At 41.9% G+C, this 27,526-nt stretch overlaps 1 protein-coding gene across 1 annotated transcript in view; it reads left to right on the top strand.

The window, feature by feature from the left end:
• Positions 1–27,526, top strand: part of THPO (thrombopoietin) — a 140,117-nt gene that overhangs the window by 88,808 nt on the left and 23,783 nt on the right. Inside the window, exon 3 of the mRNA XM_073589438.1 lies at positions 27,058–27,179. Within this exon, the coding sequence (XP_073445539.1) occupies positions 27,058–27,179 (122 nt within the window). The remainder of the gene's footprint in view (positions 1–27,057; positions 27,180–27,526) is intronic.

Below are 27,526 nucleotides of genomic sequence, written 5' to 3'. Positions count from 1 at the left end.
CTTACCCTATCTACCGTACCGTGAGAGGAAAGCATTGTAGGGACTAAAGAACAACAATCAGATTGTATTAAAACCCTCCGACAAGGGGGTAATACAGTCATTTTGAATAGGGATAAATACATTGAGATGTGTCTCACTATTCTGTCTGATCATTCCACCTATGAGGTACTGATGAGGGATCCTACTAAGGATTATAGCCTCAGTCTTTCTAAAACACTCAAGGAGGCTTTTGAATCTAGACTCATTTCTAAAAATGAATTTAATTTTTTGTTACCGAAATGGCCTCTTACTGCACCATTTTATGCACTGCCTAAAATACATAAGGGCATCAGTCCCTTGAAGGGTAGACCGATAGTATCAGCCCTCTGCCACAATTCCAGCATTTACTTGGACAAATTATTGAGGCCATTTGTGTTTGCACTTCCCTCCTACCTAAGGGATACAATGGACCTTCTTAATAAACTTGAAGGGGTATCATTTGACCCTGGCAGTATATTGTGTTCTATAGATGTTGAAGCGTTGTATAGTGACATTAAACACACTGAGGGCCTAAAAGCGGTCACCTATTTCTTTAAGGGTAGGGGTGTACATCTGGGAGCACATAATTACTTTTTGTTTAATGGCAGGTACTACCACCAACTCAGAGGCACAGTGATGGGGAGCCCTTGTGCTCCAACCTACGCTAACTTGCTCTTAGGTTGGTGGGAGGACACAATGGTCTTCAATGACGAGGATGTCATCAGGTCCCCTAGGATTCTATTCTGGGGATGCTACATTGACGACATCCTCGTCTTATGGGCAGGCAGTAAGGAATCTTTTGGATCTTTCGTTGAGTTCCTGAATGCTATTGAAATGGGCCTATTCTTTACCTATGAGGTGGGGGGTAATCAAATTACATTCTTGGATATTAACATTTCTATTTCCAAAGATGGCTCCCTGAAAACATCTCTCTTTCGAAAACCGAAATCTACGAACAGTCTTTTGAGATGGGAGAGCCATCACCCCCCCTTTAAAACACTGTATCCTGAGAGGACAGTTCCTTAGGGTCAGGAGGAACTGTTCAGACTGGAAAGACTTTGAGGTACAATCAAGAGATCTGAGGGGGAGATTTAGAGATAGGAGATATCCTACTGAGGAGATAGAACCTGCCTATAAACACGCAAAACAAATGAGCAGGGCATCTCTATTGGCTCCCAGGGAGAAAGAAGACCATAATAATATGACTAGACTCATAGGCACCTTTGATGATCAGTCTGGGAGGATCATGGAAATACTTAAAAAATATTGGGCAATTTTGAGAACTGACCGTGATATATGTGATCTCATCACCCTAAACCTTAAATTACATACAGAACCCTTGAAAAAAGAAGGAACATGGTTGCAGAATAGAGAAATAGGAACATTTAGAGGTGGACATTGTAGTTTTTGTAAGTTTATATGTCCATCAAAGACATTCTCCAGCACCTATACGAAAATAATTTATAATTTGAATTGCTTTGCAAATTGCAAAGCGATGGGGGTGGTGAATTTGTGTACCTGTTCTTGCCCTCTTGACTATGTGGTTAAAACGAAGTGTAAACTACGTGTCCGTATTGGCGAACATTTGGGGGACATTAGACATGGTAGGGATACTCCGCTTTCCCGCCATGTCAATTTGGTGCATGGGGGTGATGAGAACCAAATTTCTTTCCGTGTTATTGAAAAAATTCAACCCGCAGTGAGACGGGGGATTGGGACAGGAAAATCTTACAGCGCGAGACACGCTGGATCTTCTGGCTCGAATCTCAGAGCCCAAAAGGCCTAAATGAACAGTTGAACTTTACTAGTTATCTATAACAATGCGGTTTCCGACAGACCCAGCATACTCTTCTATGGCTCCTTTGTGAACAAAGACAATTTTGCTATATCTATTATTGATTATAAATTATACATTCATTTTTAATCTTTCCTGGATACATAGATGTATTCCATAGCCATTGTCCTTATTATCATGGGGCTAAGATATTTAATCATGAAATATGTAGGTTACAAATATCTTTCAGCATTACTTATGACCAAATATTGGGATAATGTACTCATTAGCACATTTTTTGTTATTGTTTGGCATATTGTATGCGTTTAAATAGATTATTGATCTCAGGCTTTGAAATTTGAGGTGGCTATTTTTCTTATTGCTGATTGAAGGAGTGTTAAAAATGTCCTATATATTTTTTGCATGTGTTATTATTCCAAGTGGCGTCCATTTGTTAATTCTTTTGATCATTGTAGCACTCTAAATACACCTCCCGTGTTTAAGAGGGCAGTTTGCTCTGCATACCGCTTTATCCTGATACACTTCCGGTCCTTAGAACGCAAGATGCGTTCCATTACATATATTTTTCTGTCACATGTGACCGGAAGTGTCTATGACAAGAGCTTGGAGTACATTTCCTTTGTGTGGAAGCATTTGGCGCTCCAATCCGCCCGATTTGACGTACTTGCGGTATTTGGAACGCATGATGTGTTCCATAGGATTCCATTCTAGCACATGTGACCTGAAGTAACGCCCATTTTTTTACCGTGGGGAATCTTTAAATCATGGCGTTATACGTGCATGGAACACACCGCACACTGCATTGTTCTTTCTGCCTGGGGGTGATAAGACCCCAATTGTTAACCCCTGATGATCCCTCAACTATCTAGAGGGGGAAACGCGTCGGATTCTCCTTTCATCTGTGGCTGATAAGTATTGGTCTTTGTTTATATATTTATGGCTAACAGTCCTATTTTGTTGTTGTAACATGTTTACAGACTTTTTTTGGGTGAGAAGTATTTGCCTCATCTTGGTATGGCATATTAAGCACATTTAAACTGTTGCAACATATGTGCTTTTCAAATGGATTATTATATCCTGATGTATTCTCATTCTGTTATTTTCAGCTTTGCTGTGACCAACTAATATACCTTGTGGGCTCTATTATTCTGGGGGGAATAGTGATATTTGACATAATAGTGATAGTGATAGGAATAGTGATAGTGACATAAGAGACACTCTCACAAATCACTTAACCATCTGCTCACACTTTCTATCCTCCTTCTCCTAGTCGCAGGAGACATTGCTCCCAACTCTGGTCCCCCATGTTATAGAAAGTCAAACCCCCCAACTGCTACACTCAGAAACCCCTCTAATCTTATTAATATTCCCTGCATGCCATCTGTTTCTCTTAATTGTGCACTTTGGAATTCTCGCTCAGTGTGTAACAAACTCTCCTTCACTCATGACTTTTTCCTTTCTAATTCTCTTAACCTCCTGGCTCTTACTGAAACCTGGATCCAGCAGTCAGACACTACCGCTGCTGCTGCTCTTTCATACGGGGGACTACACTTCTCTCATACCCCAAGATCAGACAATAGAGTAGGTGGAGGCGTTGGTCTGCTCCTATCACCAAAATGTACCTTTCAGGTTCAACTACCCTCACTAGTCTTCCCTTCTTTTGAGGTCCATGCCGTCAGACTCTACACCCCCTTCTCCATGCGAGTGGTGGTGGTGTATCGTCCTCCCTGCCCCTCCCATCAGTTCCTGGATCATTTTGCCACTTGGCTTCCACATTTTCTCTCCTGTGACATCCCTACCCTCATCATGGGAGATTTCAACATCCCCATTGCTCTTCCACTCTCCCCATCTGCTACTCACCTTTTATCTCTAACCTCCTCGTTTGGCCTTTCTCAGCTTACTAATTCTTCAACGCATGAAGACGGAAACTACCTCGACTAGGTCTTCTTCTCGGCTTTGTACAGTGGATGATTTTGCAAACTCCCCTCTCCCGCTCTCTGACCACAATCTTCATTCATTCTCTATCAAGAACTGCCAGGCTGCTCAGGTCACCCCCACTGTCCATATTTATAGAAACATACAGGCCATTAACACCCAGAAACTTATGAAGAACTTGCAGTCTTCATTGGCCCCTATCTCCTCCCTCTCATGTCCTGATTCTGCATTGAAGCATTACAATGAAACACTTCAAAGTGCCCTGGATGAATTTGCACCCCCTATAAATAGAACACCACAACACAGACGGCGACAACCCTGGCACACCCTGTAAACACGTTTCCTGCAGCGGTGCTCCAGGTGCGCCGAACGTCTGTGGAGAAAATCCAATCTACACGAAGATTTCATCCATTATAAGTTTATGCTTCGAACATACAACACTGCCCTTCACCTCTCCAAACAAACCTATTTCAACACCCTCATCACCTCACTGTCCAATAGCCCGAAACGTCTCTTTGACACTTTTCATTCTCTACTCAACCCAAGAGTACAGGCCCCATCCACGGAGCTCCGAGCTGACAATCTGGCCAATAACGTCAAAGAAAAAATTGACCAGATTCGACAGGAAATTATCTCCCAATCAACTCATACCACTGTCCTCCCTCCCCCATTGCATCTAGCTCACTCTCTGATTTTGAACCAGTCACAGAAGAAGTTAGCAGGCTCCTTGCATCTTCTCGCCCAACCACTTGCACCAGTGACCCATTTCCGTCACATCTCCTCCAGTCCCTTTCCCCAGCTGTCACCCCTCACCTATCTAAAATATTTAACTTCTCTCTCTCTTCTGGTATTTTTCCCTCCTCATTTAAGCATGCCATCATACATCCACTACTTAAAAAACCATCCCTCGACCAAAACTGTGCCGCTAACTATAGACCTGTCTCTAATCTTCCCTTCATCTCTAAACTCCTGGAATGCCTGGTCCACTCCCATCTTATCCACCATCTCTTTGATAACTCTCTTCTCGACCCTCTCCAATCCAGTTTCCGCTCTTTACACTCTACTGAAACTGCCCTCACTAAAGTCTCTAATGATCTACTAACAGCTAAATCAAATGGTCATTACTCCATGCTAATTCTCTTGGATCTCTCTGCAGCATTCGACACTGTGGATCATCAGCTCCTCCTCACTATGCTCTGTTCCATTAGCCTCAAGGACTCCGTTCTCTCCTGGCTCTCCTCCTATCTCTCTGACTGCTCCTTTACTGTATCTTTTGCTGGCTCCTCCTCCTCTCACCTTCCCCTTACTGTTGGGGTTCCTCAAGGATCGGTTCTAGGCCCCCTGCTCTTCTCCTTGTACACTGCCCCTATTGGTCAAACAATCAGTAGATTTGGTTTCCAGTACCATCTCTATGCTGATGACACCCAATTATACGCTTCTTCTCCTGACATCACGCCAGCCTTTCTAGAAAACACCGGCGATTGTCTAAATGCTGTGTCTAACATCATATCCTCACTATATCTGAAACTGAACCTGTCAAAGACTGAACTCCTTGTGTTTCCTCCCTCTACAAATGTACCTATACCCGACATTGCCATTTCTGTGTGTGGTTCCACTATTACTCCCCAGCAACATGCCCGCTGTCTTGGGGTCATACTTGACCCCGAGCTTTCCTTCGCCCCCCACATTCGATCACTAGCTCGCTCTTGTCTTCTGCACCTCAAAAACATCTCTAGAATTCGACCTTTTCTTACTTTTGACTCTGCAAAAACTCTTACTGTTTCCCTTATTCATTCTCGTCTTGACTATTGTAACTCTCTTCTAATCGGTCTCCCTCTTACCAATCTCTCCCCTCTCCGATCTGTCTTGAATGCTGCAACCAGGATCATATTCCTCACCAATCGTTACACCGATGCCTATACCTTGTGTCAGTCATTACACTGGCTACCCACCCACTCCAGAATTCAGTATAAACTTATTACCCTCACCCACAAAGCCCTCCATGGCTCAGCACCACCCTACATCTCCTCCCTTGTTTCAGTATACCACCCTACCCGCGCCCTCCGCTCTGCTGATGACCTGAGGTTAGCATCCTCAATAATCATAACCTCCCTCTCCCGTCTCCAAGACTTTACACGTGCTGTGCCAATTCTTTGGAATGCACTTCCCAGGTCAATACAATTAGTCCCCAATCCCCACAATTTCAAGCGTGCCCTGAAAACGCACTTATTCAGACTGGCCTATCACCTCAACACATTAACCTAATCTATCCCTGTGTGGCACAGCCAAAAGTTTTACCATAACCAGGTTCCCCGCATCATGTTCCCACATGCTTTATGCATCCATTAGCCCTCTGTGTCTGTACTGTTACACACTTAACATTATGGCTGGTCCATACATTCAGGGCAATTGTTACCACCCACCTTTCGTGTCTACCTCTTTCCTCATAGACTGTAAGCTTGCGAGCAGGGCCCTCATTCTTCTTGGTATTTGTTATAATCTATGTGATTATTGTTATGCTGTAATGTCTATTGTCTGTACAAATCCCCTCTGAAATGTAAAGTGCTGCGGAATATGGCGGCGCTATAGAAATAAAATTTATTATTATTATTATTATTATTTTGAGTGCTGTTTATTAAAGGTGTTTTCAATCTTGTGGCTTATCTACTAAAGGGCTTATCTACCAAAGGGATAAATTTCTCTGTATACGTTTTTTGAGGCACATTTTTTGTCATTTATTTTTACTTGGGTATTAACCCTATGGTCTGTCTTTTTGCAGCATATAAGCATTTTTCTACTACGAGATGTCTTTTTTGCTGCATTCTCAGCCTTTTTTACTCCGAGATAAGTCTATGATATTACAATACTTTTGACTTCGAGATAAGTTTACAGCACATTAGCACTTTCATGTTCCAAAATGAGACAATTTATGTCTCCCCACCAGGGGTTTTTCTTTTCGGGTGTTTATGTATGTGTGTGGTTTTTCTGCATCCCTCCGTTTGTGTTAGGGTGATCTAGGGATTTTTAGGGCTACCGACATTGAGCGGGGGCACCACATCGTCATCAACTAGGGTGCCAACCTCCTCAGTCAGGCAGGGCCTCTGTTAGGGCCCATTAGGGTGAGATTAGTTTCCCCTATTTAACTTATCTATACATTTGTACTGGATACTTGTTTGAGCCTAGCTCTCTTGCACTTTGGATAATCTAGTATGATGTTTTAATTATTGAATTAAAAGGTATTTTTAGGTTTTTTTTCTTTTTTTTTCTTGGTTTGTTTTTGGAATTTTTGACCCCAATTTTTCATCTAGAGGTTTGCATCAAAATATGCCACACAATTTCTGCTGAATGTGGCAATACTCCATATGTGGCTGTCCTGTACTGTCACACAGTGAGGCTCTGGAGGGAAGGAGCGCTCTTTGACTCTTGGATAACAAATAGTAAAAATAGTTTGCGGACTCCATATACAGAGTCCCTAAGTGCCAGAAGAGAAGAACCCTCCCAAGTGACCCATTTTGGAAATTACACCCCTCTAGGAATTTATCTATAGGTGTAGTGAAGATTTTGACTGCATGGGAGTTTGCCAGAAACAAATAGCAGTGAATGTTGCTGAGCGAAAATTGGAAATCTGCCAGTGTAATGCCCAGTACATTGTAGTGCTTGTACATTGTGCCCAGCTCATGCTTCAGGAGACAGGCGGGCTCTCATCACTACAGAAATGCCAAACATGTGGATGCTAACTGCGATTTAGGTACACTGCAGGACTCATAATGAAGGGGAGCATGTGAATTTGTGCAAGGAGAATTCGTTGGATTTCTTTTGGGGGGTGAGAAACCATAGCGCTTTTCCAGAGCCTTTGTACTGCTTGTAACGAGGAAGCCCCTATATTTCCATTAACACGACCGACTTCAGTGGGGGCTTGCTTTTTTGTGTGGATTGAGTTGCAGCTTTTGTTGGGAACATTTTACATAACATTTGGGATCACATTTATCATGTGCTCTTCTCTGAGCACTTAACTTGGGATTTCCATCTAAATCTTCAAATGACGTCATTCAGATTAAACCCCTAAGGGATCCATTCACTATAATGAGGCAGCAGAGTTACTCTGGACTCCGTCTTGCCCTTGTTGAGCTGTCCTTCTTTTTAGACGTGCACAAAACTGTGGTGATAAATGTGAGCCAAGCTTTACTGTGATCTTTGGGAGACAGAATTAACAAATCAATAGCAGTTGAAGAATTGGTTCTATTTATTTTCAACACCATTTCTCATACAGTATAAGTGATTAGGCAACTTTATTCTTTGGGTTGGTGCGATTACAGCGATGCCAGATTTCTATAGCTTTTTAAATTTGGCTGCTGTCATGCACCAAAAAAAGCTATTTTTTTTCGAAAAACAGTTTTTGCATTGTCATATTTTGAAAGCTATAATTTTTCTATATTTTTGCCAAATATGTGGCATGTGAGGGATTTTTTGCAGGTCAAGTTAATGTTTTTATTGGTACTATTTTCGGTTACATAATGCTTTTTGATCGCTTTCTATTCAGATTTTTGAGAGGCAGAATGAACAAAAAACAGCAATTAAGGAATTGTTATTTTTGTTTTTTTATGACGTTCACCTTGTGAGAAAAGTGAAACAACTTTATTCTTTATTCTCTTTCATGAGTTATTTACAAGTTTGTGACCACTTATAAAATGTGTTCAAAGTGCTGTCCATTGAGTTGGATTGTCAATGCAACCCTCTTCTCCCACTCTTGACACACTGATAGCAACACCGCAGAAGAAATGCTAGCATAGGCTTCCAGAACACGTTGCTTCAGATGTTGCACATCTCGTATCTTCACAGCATAGACAATTGCCTTCAGATGACCCCAAACATAAAAGTCTAAGGGGGTCAGATCAGAAGACCTTGGTGGTCATTCAACTGGCCCTTGATGACCAATCCACTTTCCAGGAAACTGTTCGTGTAGGAATGCATGGACCTGACACCCATAATTGATGGTATGGTGTGGTATATGGGATACAAAGATAGTGGGGCCATTCTTCATCAATGGAAGCCTCAATGCCACTGGATTTCTGAAATTGCTACATGATGATGTGTTGCCCTCCTTATGCACTGAAGATGGCACGTTCCCTGAGTTTTTCCAGCAAGATGGTGCACCACCACATTATGGGTGTCAGGTCCGAGCATTCCTACAAGGAACCTGACCCCCTTAGACTAGTATTTCTTCTGCGGTGTTGCTATCATTGACAGAGATATGAGGCATTGTTTTTGCATTTAATGTTGGATATTTGAAAGACACTATTGACTTTACCATTTAATAAACAGGAAAATGTTGTTTTTATTAGTTTTTTTAAGTTTAATTTTTATATTAAAGAACCATTCCCATCTAAGTTTTTTTATCCATTTATAAGATATTGCAATCATCTTATTATACAGCACTATGTACTTACAATTGCTCATGTTGTTTGCCCACCCAGTTAAATTTTCTCTGTTGAAACAGGAAGTGTCTTTTCCCTGCAGAAATCATTCCCCTCTTCAACTCTGACCCAACTGGTCCACTCCACCCCCTGCCAGGGACTTTTACAGTGATGACTCATGCAGGGAAAAGAGACATCCTTTTTCTACATTGAGCTTAGAAGGATAATAATAATATTAATAATAATAATCTTTATTTATATAGCGCCAACATATTCCTCAGCACTTTGTAAAGTTTAACAGTTTCAAAACACAATTCATAAGTAATAACGTTAACAATACAGTAATTAAAGTAAAATAAGACGACCCTGCTCCTGAGAGCTTACAATCTACAATGAGGTGGGGAAGATACAGAGTACAGGTGTGTATTTACAATGGTGTATTTACAATGATGGTCCAGCCATCTTGAGGGAGTGAGGGATGGATGGCGATAGTGAATGGGCTACACATGCATACTTACATATAGAATGACTTTGATTAGTGAATGTGATAGGCCGCTCTGAACAAATGTGTTTTGAGGGAGTGCCTGAAACTATGCAAATTGTGGATAGTCCTAATTTCTTGGGGTAGAGCATTCCAGAGGATTGGCGCAGCACGGGAGAAGTCTTGGAGTCGGGAGTGGGAGGTACGGATTAGTGCAGAGGTTAGTCGAAAGTCGTTTGCAGAGCGCAGCGGTCGGTTAGGCCCATAGACAGAAATGAGGGAGGAGATGTAGGGGGTTGCTGCACTGTGGAGAGCTTTGTGGGTGAGAACAAGTACTTTGAATTGGATCCTATAATGAATTGGCAGCCAATGTAAGGACTGGCGAAGAGCGGACGTGTCCGAGTACCGATTAGCCAGATAGATGACCCTGGCTGCTGCATTAAGTATGGACTAGAGAGGGGATAGTCGAGTAACGGGGAGGCCAATTAATAGAGCGTTGCAGTAATCCAGGCGGGAGTGGATCAATGCTACAGTGAGGATTTTTGTTGTTTCCATGGTAAGAAAAGGGCGGATTTTAGAGATGTTCTTTAGGTGTAAGTGGCAAGAGCGGCCAAGAGATTGTATATGGGATGTGAAGGAGAGATTGGTGTCAAACATAACACCCAAACAGCGTGCCTGCTGCAGGGGTGTTATTGTGGTGCCACTCACAGAGAGGGAAATGTCAGATTTAGAGCAGTTAGTAGATGGCTAGGAGCAGAAGAAGTTCAGTTTTGGAGAGGCTGAGTTTCAGATAGAGAGCGGACGTGATGTTGGAGACTGCGGACAGACAGTCACTGGCGTTCTGTAGTACAGCAGGGGTAAGGTCAAGGAATGATGTATATAGTTGTGTCTCATCAGCATAAAGATGTTACTGAAAGCCAAATCTGCTGAAGGTCTGTCCAATTGGTACTGTGTAGAGAGAGAAGAGAAGGGGGCCAAGGAGTGAGCCCCGAGGTACCCCGACAGCGAAGGGAAGAGGAGATGACATGGAGCCAGAGAACAAAACACTGAAGGAGCGATCAGAAAGATAGGAAGAGAACCAGGAGAGAGCAGTGTCTTAATGCCTAGTGACTGGAGCCTAGAGAGTAGGAGATGGTGGTCAACAGTGTCGAAAGCTGCAGATAGGTCGAAAAGAATGAGCAGAGAGTGGTCACCATTACGTTTTGCTGTCAGAAGGTCATTGGTTACTTTGATGAGTGCAGTTTCAGTTGAATGTAGGGGGCAGAAGCCGGACTGTGAAGGGTCTTGAAGGGAGTGAGTGGAGAGGTAACGGGTAAGGCGGGAGAAAACTAGGTGCTCCAAAAGTTTAGAGATGAAGGGGAGATTGGAGACTGGTCTGTAGTTGTTTGTGCAGGATGGGTCGAGAGCGGGTTTCTTTAGTAATGGAGTAACGATGGCGTGTTTGAAGGTGGATGGGAAAATGCCCGAGGAATGGGTGAGATTAAAGATTGCAGTTAGGTGAGTTGTGACGACTGGAGAGAGAGACTGGAGTAGATGTGAGGGAATGGGGTCGGTAGTGCATGTGATCAGACGAGAGGAAGAGAGGAGTCTGGAGACTTCTTCTTCTGTGATGGGAAAGTGAGCCAGGGGAGATTCATGAAGGGATGGGAGTCACAGCACTTGGTGGTTGGGAGCAGATTTCCTGACAGATATTATCTAGTTTTTCTGTAAAGTGGGAGGCCAGGTCATCAGCACAAATATCTCTGATAGGGGCTTGTGCTTTCGGCCTGTGGAGGTAGTGAAAGGTGTCAAAAAGTTTCCTGGGGTTGTTGGCTAGTGAGGTGATCAGGGTGGTGAAGTAGGTCTGTTTGGCGAGGTGAAGGGCAGCATTATAGGTTCTTTAGGTTCTTAACATAAATTTGAAGTGGATGAAGTCTTCTGGTGTGCGGGTTTTTCTCCATAGGCGTTCAGTACTCCTAGAGCATCGCTGGAGAAGTTGAGTTTGCGATGTGAGCCAGGGCTGTTTTACTCTGAGCTTGGAGATTCTGAGGGTGAGGGGAGCTACTTGGTCAAGGGTGCTTCTGAGAGTGTCGTTGTAGTGATGAACAGCCAGACCAGGACAGGAAAAAGAGGAAATTGGGGACAGTGATGAGTGTAGGGAGTCTGAAAGTGTCTGAAGGTTAATGGCTTGTAGATTTCTGACTGTGTGGTAGGTAGGAGTGAGCTGGAGTGGGCGAGGATTTGTGAGCGTGAAGGAGAGAATGTTGTGGTCAGAGAGTGGAAGCGGTGAGTTATTTTGGTGGGAGATTGAACAGAGCCGGACAAAGACCAGAGCAAGGGTGTTACCGTCCTTGTGTGTCTCTGAGGTTGAAAGCTGCGAGAGGCCTAGAGAGGTGGTTAGTGATAGAAGCTGGGATGCAGATGTGGAAGTAGGGCTGTTAATAGGGATGTAGAAGTCTCCCAGGATAAGAGTTAGTAGTTCTGAGGACCTGAAGTGCGGCAGCCAGGCTGAAAAGTGGTCAAGGAAGTGGGTGGGTGAGCCTGAGGGCCGGTATATGACCACTACTCTGAGGGAGAGGAGACGGAAGAGCCTTATGGTGTGGACCTCAAAAGAAGGGAAATGAGTGATGGAACTGGGGGAATGACCTGGAAAGTGCATTGTGGGGACAGGATTATGCCGACTCCACCACCATGTCTGTTTATGGGTCTCGGGGAATGAGAGAATTGTAAGCCACCATAGGAAATGGCAGCAGGAGAGACAGTGTCAGAATCCTGAATCCAGGTTTCAGTGAGGGCCAACAGATTAAGAGAGTTCAGAAAGTAGTTGTGCAGGAAAGGAAGCTTGTTACAAACAGACCGTGGATTCCAGAGGGCACAATTACAAGATAGAGATGAGGGAGTGTAAGTAATATTAATAAGATTAGTATGGTTTCGATATGAGGTGGGGTAGGGGTTGAGGTTGGGGGATGGTGGACCAGGGTTGGGGGGAGATGTCCCCTGAAATCAGTAGGAGTAGGAAGATAAAGAGCAGATAGTTGTTGGAATTGTAAGTAGTGTTTTTCTGCGATGTGTTTGGGCAAGTTGGGCTGAGGTTTCTCAGGAAGGTGAGGAGTGCATGGGAGCTGTACATGGGAGAGGGAAGTATAGAGGGGTTGATGTGTATGTCGTGATGTAGGGGGATGGGGTGGTGAATGTGGATGGCAAGGGAGCACGGGAGGATAGAAATAAAGCACATGGATAAAAGGGAGTGCAAAGTGTGGGTTACCTGACTCCTGCCCTGATTAACTGCCATGGATAACTGCCGTTTTCTTGATGCTTTGCTTATGGGATGCTTGCGTGCTGCACCCCACACTGCGTGCTTCCCCTTTGGAACAACTACGTATATAGGCCACACTACAGGGTCAGGAAAGAGGGATTGTGGGAGCGGGTTTGGGATAATTTGGCAGTTGGGGCCAGAACACCAGGGGGTGGTTAGATGATCAAAGGCACTAGACCAGGCTGCATCTATATGCTATAGCACCTTCCACCTGATAAGATCTAGAGATGCCCCAGTCACGGATATAAAGCAATAAGTATTAAATACAGTGCAACAAATGAATTATACCAAAGCTTTAGCAGGCAGATTAAAATATGTTGCAAAATGGTAAAGCAGCAGAAGACAGACAGCCAGCAGAAGTATGGACTTGTACCATTCAGGCTGCTTGCTAACAGTGAATGGAGTGAATACATGCAGGGTGGATCAGTTGATTACCATTTGGATATCTTGCAGCAGAAATGACAGCCAGCAGAGTTGGGGAGTAGTACCTTTAAGGCTGCTTGCTAACAGTGAATGGAGTGAATACATGCTGGGTGGATCAGTTGATTACCACTTGGATATATTGCAGCAGAAATGACAGCCAGCAGAGGTGGGGAGTTGTACCATTCAGGCTGCTTGCTAACAGTGAATGGAGTGAATACATGCAGGGTGGATCAGTTGATTATCATTTGGATATATTTCAGCAGAAATGACAGCCAGCAGAGTTGGGGAGTTGTACCATTCAGGCTGCTTGCTAACAGTGAATGGAGTGAATACATGCAGGGTAGATCAGTTGATTACCATTTGGATATATTGCTGCAGAAATGACAGCCAGCAGAGGTGGGGAGTTGTACCATTCAGGCTGCTTGCTAATAGTGAATGGAGTGAATACATGCAGGGTGGATCAGTTGATTACCTGTGTGAAGATAGAAGATGAATGTTAATTCCTAGCCATGGATAACTGCCGTTTTCTTGATGCTTAGCTTCCGTGATGCTTTGTTTATGGGATGCTTGCGTGCTGCACGCCACCCCACAGGATTCAGCTCTTCTGATGATGTCATAGACCTAATGGAAAAGAGAAGGATTATCTGGGTAGAAAGGCAAAATGAGCAATTGTAAGTACAAAGTGCTATATAATATGATTGCAAAATATTAAGAGGATACAAATTTTAATCAGAGTGCTTATTTAATTGTGCAGTAAAAATGCCCTGGGTATATGATTCTTTTTTACTATTTAGTGGCTTAAAAATTCGGAACTTTTAAAAGAGAAAAATGTAGAAGATTCATTTTTATGTTGTTTTTTTTTTTAATTTTAGTATTTCATTCTCATTTTTTTTCAGTCCCCATAGAGAATTTGAACCTGTGATTGTTTCATCACTTGCACTACATAATGCATAATATACAGTCATAACCTAAGGTGTTGGCACTCATGAAATTGTTCCAGAAATTGAAGTACTTCTCCCAGACAATTATTGCAATTACACATGTTTTGTTATACACGTTTATTTCCTTTGTGTGCATTGGAACAACTCAAAAAAAACAGAGCAAGAAAGGCAAATTGGACATAATTTCCCACAAAGCCCTAAAAATGGTCCGATCACCGTCAACTTAATATTTGGTTGCACACCCTTTGGAATAAATAGCTGCAATCAATCACTTTCTTTAGCCATCAACAAGCTTCTTACATTTTTCAACTGGAATTTTGGACCACTCTTCTTTTGCAAACTGCTTCAGGTCTATCATATTTGAAGGGTGTCTTCACCACTATAATTCAGTGTAGGCATGGTGTTCTTTTCTTTGTAGGCCTCATTCCATTTTCGGCAAAAAGTAGAATGATGTGCTTTACAAAAAAAGCTCTATCTTGGTCTCAACTGTCGCCCAATTGCAGTCTAGCTTTTTTATGTCTTTGTGTCAGCAGAAAAGTCCTCCTGTTTCTCCTGCCATAGCATTTCATTTCACTCGAAGGTCGATGGATAGTTCATGCTGACTCTAATGCACACTGAGCTTGCAGAACAGCTTGAATTTCTTTGGAAGTTGATTGGGGCTGCTTAGCCACCATACAGACTATCTTGTGTTGCAACCTTTCACCAATTTTTCTCTGCCATCCACGTCCAGGGAGATTAGCTACAGTTCAATGACCTGTAAGTTTCTTGATTTTGTTGTGCACCATGGACAAAGGAAAATCATGATGTCTGAACATGTACTTGTAACCTTGAGATTGCTGATATTTTTCAACAATTTTGGTTTTCAAGACCTCTTTATGTTTTCTATACTTAGTGTGACACATAGGGACAATCAATGCAAAGATTGAATCAAAGTCTCCCCTTTTTATCTGGTTTCAGGTGTGTTTTTCATATTGCTCACACTTGTCACTTGTCACAAGTGAGTTTGAATGAGCATCACATTCTTGTATTAACCCCTTTCTGGACGGGATAGTACGTCTAGCGCGATCAGCGGCGCCCACGTGGTGAGCGCCGCTAATCGCGGCCGGGTGTCAGCTGATTATCACAGCTGACACCCGGCACAATGTGTCAGGAGCGGCCACGGACCGCCCCCGACACGTTAACCCCTTGCACACCGTGATCAAACATGATCGTGGTGTACCGGGGGTTAAAGGGAAGCATCGGCAGGGAGGGGGCTCCCTCCGTGCTTCCCTGAGCCCCCCACGGCAGCACAATGTGCAGCGCTGCTGCGGGGGGGCTCCTTCCCTGCAGGCCCCCGAATCCAAGATGGCGACGGGGCCTTCGGGGGCCTGCAGGGAGCTGACTTCCTCAGTGCCTGCAAAGCGCAGGTATGAGGAAGTCTGCAGCAGTGCTGTGATGTGATGTGACAGATTAGCGATCTGTCACAGGCAGAACAGTGATGTCCCACCTGGGACTATGTAATAAAGTTTAAAAAATAAGAAAAAAAAAAAAAAATCCCCCAATAAATCCATTTTTTGGAAATAAAAAAAAAACAATAAAAGCACACATATATGGTATCGCCGCGTCCGTAACGACCCGCCCTATAAAACTGTCCCATTAGTTAACCCCTTTAGCGAACCCCTTAAAAAATAAAAATAAAAAACGAAGCAAAAAATAATGATTTATTATCATACCACCAAACAAAAAGTGCAATAACGCGCGATCAAAAAGACGCATATAAATGTCTATGGTACTGCTGAAAACATCAGCTTGTCCCGCAAAAAACGAGCCACCATACAGCATCATCCGCAAAAAAATAAAAAAGTTATAGCTCGCAGAATAAAGCGATGCAAAAATAATTATTTTTTATATAAAATAGTTTTCATTGCATAAAACCGACAAAACATAAAAAACGACCTAAATGAGGTATCGCTGTAACCGTACTGACCCGGAGAATAAAACCGGTTTATCAATTTTACCGCACGCGGAACGGTGTAAACGCACCCCCCCAAAAGAAATTCATGAAACGCTGGTTTTTGTTCATTCTGCGTCCCAAAAATCGGAATAAAAAGCGATCAAAAACTGTCACGCAAAAAATAAGACCTCACATGACTCGGTGGGTCAAAATACGGAAAAATTATAGCTCTCAATATGTGGTGATGCAAAAACTATTTTTACAATAAAAAGCGTCTTTTAGCCTATGACAGCTGCCAAACATAAAAACCCGCCATAAATAGTAAATCAAACCCCCCGTTATCACCCCCTTAGTAAGGGAAAAATAATACAATTAAAAGAAAATGTATTTATTTCCATTTTCCCATTAGGGTTAGGGCTAGGGTAAGGGTTAGGGCTAGGGTTAGGGCTGAGATTAGGGTTAGGGGTGTGTTGGGGTTAGGGTTGGAGTTAGAATTGGGGGGTTTCCACTGTTTGGGCACATCAGGTGCTCTCCAAATGCAACATGGCATCTGATCTCAATTCCAGCCAATTCTGAGTTGAAAAAGTCAAATGGTGCTCCTTCCCTTCCAAGCTCTGCCATGCGCTCAAACAGTGTTTTACCCCCACATGTAGGGTATCAGCCTACTCAGGACAAATTGCAAAACAACATTCGGGGTCCAATTTCTTCTGTTACCCTTAGGAAAATAAAAAATTGGGGGCAAAAATATCATTTTTGTGGCAAAAAATGATTTTTTTTATTTTCATGCCCGGGCGTTATAAACTTCTGTGAATCACTTGGGGGATCAAAGTGCTCACCACACATCTAGATAAGTTCCATGGGGGGTCTAGTGTCCAAAATGGGGTCACTTGTGGGGAGTTTCAATAGTTTAGGTACATCAGGGGCTCTCCAAACGCACATGACACCCGCAGACCATTCCATCAAGGTCTGCATTCCAAAATGTCACTACTTCCCTTCCGAGCCCCGACGTGTGCCCATACAATAGTTTTCTCCCACATATGGGGTATCAGTGTACTCAGGACAAATCGGACAACAACTTTTGGGGTCCAATTTCTCCTGTTACCCTTGGGAAAATAAAAAAATTGGTGACTAATTGATCATGTTTGTGGAAAAAATACGATTTTTTTATTTTCATGCCCGGGCATTATAAACTTCTGTGAAGCCCCTGGGGGTTCAAAGTGCTCACCACACATCTAGATAAGTTCCTTAGGGGGTCTAGTTTCCAAAATGGGGTCATTTGTGGGGGTTTTCCACTGTTTAGGTACATTAGGGGCTCTCCAAAGGCAACATGACACCCGCAGACCATTCCATCAAAGTCTGCATTCCAAAACGTCCCTACTTCCCTTCCGAGCCACGACGTCTGCCCACACAGTAGTATTCTCCCACATATCAGGTGTCAGCATACTCAGGACAAATTGGACAACAACTTTTGGGGTTCAATTTCTCCTGTTACCCTTGGGAAAATAAAAAAATTGGGGACTAATTGATCATGTTTGTGGAAAAAAAATGATTTTTTAATTTTCATGCCCGGGCATTATAAACTTCTGTGAAGCCCTTGGGGGTTCAAAGTGCTCACCACACATCTAGATAAGTTCCTTAGGGGGTCTAATTTCCAAAATGGGGTCATTTGTGGGGGTTTTCCACTGTTTAGGTACATCAGGGGCTCTCCAAAGGCAACATGACACCTGCAGACCATTCCATCAAAGTCTGCATTCCAAAACGTCACTACTTCCCTTCCAAACCCCGACAAGTGCCCATACAGTAGTTTTCTCCCACATATGGGGAATCAGCGTACTCAGGACAAATTGGACAACAACTTTTGGGGTCCAATTTCTCCTGGTACCCTTGGGAAAATAAAAAAAATTGGTGACTAAAAGATCATGTTTGTGGAAAAAATATGAATTTTTTATTTTCACGCCCGGGCGTTATAAACTTCTGTGAAGCACTGGAGGGGTCAAAATGCTCACCACACATCTAGATAAGCTCCTTGGGGGGTCTAGTTTCCAAAATGGTTTAATTTGTGGGGGGTTTCCACTGTTTTGGTTCATCAGGGGTTTTCCAATCGCGACATGGTGTCCGATCTCAATTCCAGCCAAAAACGTCAAATGGCGCTGCTTTCCTTCCGAGCTCTGCCATGCGCCCAAATAGTGGTTTACCCCCACATGTGGGGTATGAGCGTACTCAGGACAAATTGCACAATAACTTATAGGGTCCTGTTACCCTTGGGAAAATAAAAATTGGGGGTGAAAAGATCATTTTTGTGGAAAAAATATGATTTTTATTTGTACCGCTGTACGTTATAAACTTTCTGTGAAGCCCTTGTGGGTTCAAAGTTCTCACCACATATCTAAATAAGTTCCTTAGGGGGTCTAGTTTACAAAATGGTGTCATTTGTGGGGGGTTTCCACTGTTTTGGTACATCAGGGGTTTTCCAATCGCGACATGGTGTCCGATCTCAATTCCAGCCAAAAGCGTCAAATGGCGCTGCTTCCCTTCCGAGCTCTGCCATGCGCCCAAATAGTGGTTTACCCCCACATGTGGGGTATGAGCGTACTCAGGACAAATTGCACAATAACTTTTAGGGTCCTGTTACCCTTGGGAAAATAAAAATTGGGGGTGAAAAGATCATTTTTTTGGAAAAAATATGATTTTTATTTGTACCGCTGTACGTTATAAACTTTCTGTGAAGCCCTTGTGGGTTCAAAGTTCTCACCACATATCTAAATAAGTTCCTTAGGGGGTCTAGTTTACAAAATGGTGTCATTTGTGGGGGGTTTCCACTGTTTTGGTACATCAGGGGTTTTCCAATCGCGACATGGTGTCCGATCTCAATTCCAGCCAAAAGCGTCAAATGGCGCTGCTTCCCTTCCGAGCTCTGCCATGTGCCCAAATAGTGGTTTACCCCCACATGTGGGGTATCAGCGTACTCAGGACAAATTGCTCAATAACTTTTAGGGTCCTGTTACCCTTGGGAAAATAAAATTTGGGGGTGAAAAGATCATTTTTGTGGAAAAAATATGATTTTTTAATTGTACCGCTGTACGTTATAAACTTCTGTGAAGCCCTTGTGGGTTCAAAGTTCTCACCACATATCTAGATAAGTTCCTTGGGGGATCTAGTTCCAAAATGGGGTCATTTGTGGGGGGTTTCTACTGTTTAGGTACATCAGGCGCTCTCCAAACGTGACATGGCGTCCGATCTGAATTCCAGCCAATTTTGCATTGAAAAAGTCAAACGGCGCTCCTTCCCTTCTGAGCTCTGCCATGCGCCGAAAGTGGTTCCCCCCCACATATCAGGTATTAGCGTACTCAGGACAAATTGCACAATAATTGCTGCAGTCCAATTTCTCCTGTTACCCTTGGTAAAATTAAAAAAATTGAACCTGAAGTATTTTTTTTGTGAAAGAAAGTTAGATGTTCATTTTTTTTTAAATATTCAAAAAATTCCTGTGATGCACCTAAAGGGTTAATAAACTTATTGAATGTGGTTTTGAGCACCTTAAGGGGTGCAGTTTTTAGAATGGTGTTACTTTTGGGTATTTTCTATCATATAGACCCCTCAAAGTGGCTTCAAATGTGATGTGGTCAGTAAAAATAAAATGGTGTTGCAAAAATGAGAAATTGTTGGTCAATTTTTAACCCTTATAACTTCCTAACAAAAAAAAATTTTGGTTCCAAAATTGTGCTGATGTAAAGTAAACATGTGGGAAATGTTACTTATCAAGTTTTTTGTGTGCCATATCTCTGTGATTTAAGGGCATACAAATTCAAAGTTGGAAAATTGCGAAATTTTCAAAATTTTCGCCAAATTTCCATTTTTTCATAAATAAACGCAAGTTATTTGAATGAAATTTTACCACTAACATGAAGTACAATATGTCACGAGAAAACAAAGTCGGAATCACCGGGATCCATAGAAGCGTTCCAGAGTTATGACCTCATAAAGGGACAGTGGTCAGAATTGTAAAAATTGGCCCGGTCATGAACGTGCAAACCACCCTTGGGGGTGAAGGGGTTAAAGTAGTTAACATACATTTTTGTAAAAGTGCCAACAATTTTGTCCAGACCATTTTGTGGGTTTTGTATGAAGTTATATCCAATTTTCCTATTTTTCTTTTGTGTTTTTCCAATATACACAAAGGAAATAAACATGTCTGTAACAAAATATGTGTAATTGCAATAACTTTCTCGGAGAAATGCATAATTTTCTGGAACAATTTCAATCCTGTATGGAGCCTGAAAAAAATTAAGAATGAAATACTAAAGAAATTATTAAAAAAAAGCATAAAAATGAATCACCTGATGCATATTTATCCGATCTACCAAAATATCAAGTTATTTACTGTACATACTCAAGTATAAACCACGTTTTTCAGCACATTTTTTGTGCTGAAAACGCCCCCCTCGGCTAATGCTCGAGTGAGGTGTCCAGAACATTTTGGGGCAGGGGCAGCAGCAGAGCAGAGGTAGGAACCGACTGCTGCGGCTAACTCCAGTGCCCGCTGCTAAAGAGAAATTAATATTCACTGCACTGGCAATGAATAATCATTTCTCTGTAATAGCGCGCACAGTGTCAGCCACAGCAGCCAACTCCTGCAGCTGCCGTGCTAACACTGTGCGCGCTACTTAATACTCACTGCCCTCCACGCACATAGTTCCGATGTGGGGAGCGGTGAATATTCCGGCAGCTGCGCTCTGCTTATGAGCAGTGCATGACATCCCTGCCATGCGCTGTTTACAAGCATAAAGCAGCTGCTGGCACCGGAACAAGATGCTTCGAGGGAGCGCAGGAAGATAAGTGTAATGGTTTGGATTTTTTTAAATGTTTTTTGATGGGGGCCAATAATACCAAGATAAGAATGGGATCATGTATGCATGGATAGGGATGAAGCCACGCATACAAGGATAGCAATGCGGCCATGCATTCAAGGCTAGGGATGGAGCCATGCATACAAATATAGGGATGGGGCCATTTATACAATGATATGGATGGAGCCATGCATACAAGGATAGAGATGGAGCCATGTATACAAGGATAGAGATGGGGCAATGCATACACGGATAGGGATGGGGCCATGTATACAAAGATAGGGATGGAGCCATGCATACAAGGATAGGGATGGAGTCATAAATAGGGATAGGAATGGGGCCATGCATACAAGGATAGGGATGGAGGCCAATCATACCAGGATAAGGATGAGGAGCCTTGCATGCCAAGATAAGGATGAGGAGCTTTGAATACAAGGATAGGGATGAGGAGCCATACATACAAGGATAGGGATGAGGAGCCATGCAGACAAGGAAAGGGATGGAGTCATGAATAGGGATAGGAATGGGGCCTTGCATACAAGGATAGGGATGGAGGCCAATCATACCAAGATAAGGATGAGGAGCCTTGCATGCCAAGATAAGGATGAGGAGCTTTGAATACAAGGATAGGGATGAGAAGCCATGCATATAAGTATAGGGATGAGGAGCCATACATACAAGGATAGGGATGAAGAGCCATGCAGACAAGGATAGGGATGAGGAGCCATGCCGACAAGGATAGGGATGAGGAGCCATGCAGAAAAGGTATGAGGATGCCGTGCATACCAGGATGGGATGAGGGGCCAATGCATACCAGGCTTATACTCTATCTATCTACAGTATATATATATATATATATATATATATATATATACATACAGTGGGGCAAAAAAGTATTTAGTCAGTCAGCAATAGTGCAAGTTCCACCACTTAAAAAGATGAGAGGCGTCTGTAATTTACATCATAGGTAGACCTCAACTATGGGAGACAAACTGAGGAAAAAAAATCCAGAAAATCACATTGTCTGTTTTTTTTTCATTTTATTTGCATATTATGGTGGAAAATAAGTATTTGGTCAGAAACAAGCAATCAAGATTTCTGGCTCTCACAGACCTGTAACTTCTTCTTTAAGAGTCTCCTCTTTCCTCCACTCATTACCTGTAGTAATGGCACCTGTTTAAACTTGTTATCAGTATAAAAAGACACCTGTGCACACCCTCAAACAGTCTGACTCCAAACTCCAATATGGTGAAGACCAAACAGCTGTCAAAGGACACCAGAAACAAAATTGTAGCCCTGCACCAGGCTGGGAAGACTGAATCTGCAATAGCCAACCAGCTTGGAGTGAAGAAATCAACTGTGGGAGCAATAATTAGAAAATGGAAGACATACAAGACCACTGATAATCTCCCTCGATCTGGTGCTCCACGCAAAATCCCACCCCGTGGGGTCAGAATGATCACAAGAACGGTGAGCAAAAATCCCAGAACCACGCGGGGGGACCTAGTGAATGAACTGCAGAGAGCTGGGACCAATGTAACAAGGCCTACCATAAGTAACACACTACGCCACCATGGACTCAGATCCTGCAGTGCCAGACGTGTCCCACTGCTAAAGCCTGTACATGTCCGGGCCCGTCTGAAGTTTGCTAGAGAGCATTTGGATGATCCAGAGGAGTTTTGGGAGAATGTCCTATGGTCTGATGAAACCAAACTGGAACTGTTTGGTAGAAACACAACTTGTCGTGTTTGGAGGAAAAAGAATACTGAGTTGCATCCATCAAACACCATACCTACTGTAAAGCATGGTGGTGGAAACATCATGCTTTGTTGCTGTTTCTCTGCAAAGGGGCCAGGACGACTGATCCGGGTACATGAAAGAATGAATGGGGCCATGTATCGTGAGATTTTGAGTGAAAACCTCCTTCCATCAGCAAGGGCATTGAAGATGAAACGTGGCTGGGTCTTTCAACATGACAATGATCCAAAGCACACCGCCAGGGCAACGAAGGAGTGGCTTCGTAAGAAGCATTTCAAGGTCCTGGAGTGACCTAGCCAGTCTCCAGATCTCAACCCTATAGAAAACCTTTGGAGGGAGTTGAAAGTCCGTGTTGCCAAGCGAAAAGCCAAAAACATCACTGCTTTGGAGGAGATCTGCATGGAGGAATGGGCCAACATACCAACAACAGTGTGTGGCAACCTTGTGAAGACTTACAGAAAACGTTTGACCTCTGTCATTGCCAACAAAGGATATATCACAAAGTATTGAGATGAAATTTTGTTTCTGACCAAATACTTATTTTCCACCATAATATGCAAATAAAATGAAAAAAAACAGACAATGTGATTTTCTGGATTTTTTTTTTCTCAGTTTGTCTCCCATAGTTGAGGTCTACCTATGATGTAAATTACAGACGCCTCTCATCTTTTTAAGTGGTGGAACTTGCACTTTTGCTGACTGACTAAATACTTTTTTGCCCCACTGTACACACACACTTCTACAATTGTTTGTATGACATTCCTCCCGAGACTAACAACTTTACTTCAATGTGAATCTGCACTTTAATCATTTCTTTAATTCTGCATAGTTTACCCACTGCACCTCAGCAGGGATAACCATTTTAACTGTAGAATGAAAGATGTACATCAGTGATTTTGAGACTCCCTGATTCCTGATATAATGCAGTAATGGTTACATGATATATCATATACTGATTTTTCTTCCTGTTTTTGTTGACTGCTGCAGTTTGTAGTTGAGCAATATAATTGACATTTTTTGTGTATATTTTAAAGCAATATTGAAAGCAGGATTTCAATGAATGTTATATTGAGCAATTTTTAAATGTATACATGGACCTCAACCATTGGTGATAGCAGGCATCACTATATTCTGTTTTTAGAATCTGAATTTAAAAAGCTTGATGTCATGCTTTAGAAAAAGTTTAAAATGTCATAATTTGCATAACTTTGACCATAAATGTTTGCATATTATCACAGAAGAATAGGAAAGAGGATACTTGGTGATCTTTAAAAGTTTAGAGGTTTGAAAGGAAACAATTAATCTGCTCATGACCATAGTTTCCTGGAAGAGATATGGTCAGGAAGCTAAGGGGGTGGGAGAAGACACTGCCAGTAATCTTTGTCAAAGACCCCTGTTGTGTCACATATTTCACCTCACAATCAGGCCTGGACGTGAAAATCAAAACAGACAACGTGCATTAGTAGACGTGAGAATGGATTTGTCGCTTACGAGAAATAACAGTGATAGTTCACTTTGGCTAATTTACCAAATATTTGGGGGGGTTATGTCATATAGGAGCAGGAAGCATCCACTGATATGGTACGCATGCATAGCATTCCTATCTGCATACTTCAGGACGGTGATATACACGTATGCAATGGATACTGCTGAAAGCAGCAAAAATAATGGAAAGATTCCAATGTTGTCGTATATTTACTAAACTTCAAGAATCAAATCTATTTAGAATACTTTGTCCCTGCAAAATGAGTATTTTTACATACCATTAATGAAGTCTTAACAATTGCAATGAAGAAATTATTCATATCAATATCATTTCCTGAAAAAAAATCACAGAGGAATCATTTTTTATGGCAGTGCAGTAAAAGTGCCTTTATTTTATGGACCGTTTAGGAATTGATGGATGTATAGCAATCCTGAGATGTGTGCTTGAAGAATCATGCTTATGGTCATGTTGTTTAGAGAGAAAAACTTTGATATTATCTGCAAATTGTGTGTTCAACTAACAAGCTATTTAGTAACCATGTACACACTAAGTTTCAATCACATGTGACACTCTTTGTATGTGTTACTACTCTTACAATGTAAGGGCTAGAACTATAGTTATGGTATAATTTTAATGCCCACAATTTAGGAGCTCCATCTTTTACTTATGATGTGGGCACAGGTTGGTTAAAGGGAACCTGTCAGCAGGATTGTGCTCAGTAACCTACACACAGTGCCAGGTCGGTGCCGTTATACTGATTACAATGATACCTGGAGATGAAATCTGTCTTGTGGTTGTTGTTTAATCTTTATTTTCAGTTTTGAGTTAATGAGATGTTCGTGCTTCGGGGTGGACCTGTGGGGGGTCTTCATATGATGCTCTGCTCAGGTATTCATGTGTATGGCGTCTGACAGGTCACTGATCCCTCACTGACCTGCTCCCCATTTTACATAATGAATATTATATATTTAAAAAAAAAATCAAATTTCCAAGCAGGCATCTGCAATGCAGCATAATTACATCTATAATGTGTATTTAATAATTTTTTTTGATGGTATACATACATTTTTAAAAAATCAGTTTGAAAATGGCACCGGCCGTGCCTGAGCAATAGTAGCTATCAAGATGGCGCCGCTGATGTCTGAACAGTAGCAGCTATCGGATCGCCAATAGCTGCTACTGTGCAGGCACGGCCAGCACCATTTTCAGGCTGATTTTTTTTTTAATTTAAGTATATCATAAAAAAAAATAATTAAATACACATTATAGATGCGATCATGCTGCAGTGCAGGCGCCGCCTGCCCGCAGAAGGTGATTTTTAAATAAAATATATAACATTCTTTATGTAAAGTAGGGGGCAGGTCAGTGAGGGATCAGTGACCTGTCAGCAGTTTGCATTATGAATACCTAAGCAGAGCACCACATGAAGGCCCCCACAGGCCATCCAGAGCACAAGCATATCATTAACGCAAGACTGAAAATACAGATTACACAACCACAAGACGGATTTCATCAACCAAGGTATCATTTTAATCATCATAATGGCGCAGAAAGAAAGAAAGAAAGAAAGAAAGAAAGAAAGAAAGAAAGAAAGAAAGAAAGAAAGAAAGGTAAAGGATCCAGCTTCTGGTATACATAAAACATCAAATTTTGCTTAATCCATTTACAAAAGTGAGAAAGTATACATACTTTGCAAAGGCTGAAGTGAATACCGTCCATAAAAACCAAAGTGTTTCAAATTCTACAGCATTCTTAGTCACATAGTATATATATATTATACCAGAAGTAAGAACACAGTAATGTTCAAAATGAGTTGGTTTTTATGGAGGGTATCCACGTCAAACTTTTGAGGAGCATGTATACTTTTTCATTTTTTTAATGTATTACATAAAATGTGATTTTTTTTTAATGCTTTTTTTATGGACATATCTACCCAAAACACCATGCAGTGGTATGCTTTCCAGGTTTCCCCACTGACTGATTATTTTGGAAAGGGGGAGCTGAAGCATTTTGTTTACTTGAATTTTTAAGTGGGAAGTAACTGCTCCCCACATTGTACCATTATAATGGGGTGCATGAAGGTGTGTAAGTACATGTGATAGTTAACTTAGTGCTTTCAACGCTAAGAGAATATTCTGAATAGTAAATGCAGGTGCCACCTTCTAATTCACAGGCATTATCATTCTTAAAGAGAACCTATCACCAGGTGAAAAGTGGCCGATTTATTCTCTTATAGCAGTCCTACTACTCCACTGAGTAATATCTTTTTTATCTATTTTGATAACTTTGATCGTCTTTACCAAGGGGATGTGGCTCACAGTGTTCACTGGTGGCATGCATTTAGTTTGCTTAGTGAGCCACACCCTCTTGGTAAAGATTATAAAAGGTAGTAATAAATAACAAGGCCCAAATCTCTGTAAGTGTATGGGAAATAAAGAAAAAAAAAGGAATATTCAAGGTAACAGTGTAAATATAAGAACAACAAAATATGGCCACTTTTTGCCTGATGATAGGTCTTTTTTTAACTATGTTGACCTTCTTGGGCTCAACTCCACTGGACCATGGTATAGTTTCCCTAGTATTGGCTTTATTTTTAGATATAAACTAGAAATTTGTCTACTAACCTGTTTAGATATGCTTTTAACATTTCTGTAATATTTATAACTGGCATCGATAAAAGACTATCTATAATTGTACAGTACTTAAATATTATTTTCTAATCTCCCTGTAGGAATCTGTCTTCTCATTATTCTTGTTCTGAGCCCTGGCATGAGTATGACATCCAAGATAATCTGCGATCATCGTTTCATACTGGTTTTTATGAATCGCACCAGAACTATGGAAAGGATGGCGGTGAGAAGAAGCTTGTGTGGACCTCAGTTATATGACAAAAGGGGTGATGATCCAAGCAGTACACCATTAGTGGTATGAATATATTGATAGGAGCAGCACCTTCAGTTCTAGCAGTTATCCATATTATGGATTTATGTTGCCTGGATAAATAATTTGGCACCCATAGTTTTCTATTAGCCCATACATATTATTACATATGAATTAATAAGAAAATAAATTGTAACAGGCTTCAATATATGACATATATTAAATGGACAAAAATAAGAGGACACCTACACATTCAACTTATAAGAACATTTATGACATCCCATTCTACGTCAATAGAAATTAATATGGGTTCTCCACCA

The sequence above is a fragment of the Dendrobates tinctorius genome, unplaced genomic scaffold (assembly GCF_039654945.1).
Source record: "Dendrobates tinctorius isolate UK_male_01 unplaced genomic scaffold, ASM3965494v1 ptg000107l, whole genome shotgun sequence".
NCBI classification, from domain to species: domain Eukaryota; kingdom Metazoa; phylum Chordata; class Amphibia; order Anura; family Dendrobatidae; genus Dendrobates; species Dendrobates tinctorius.
This window is presented reverse-complemented; position numbering and strand designations above follow the sequence as displayed.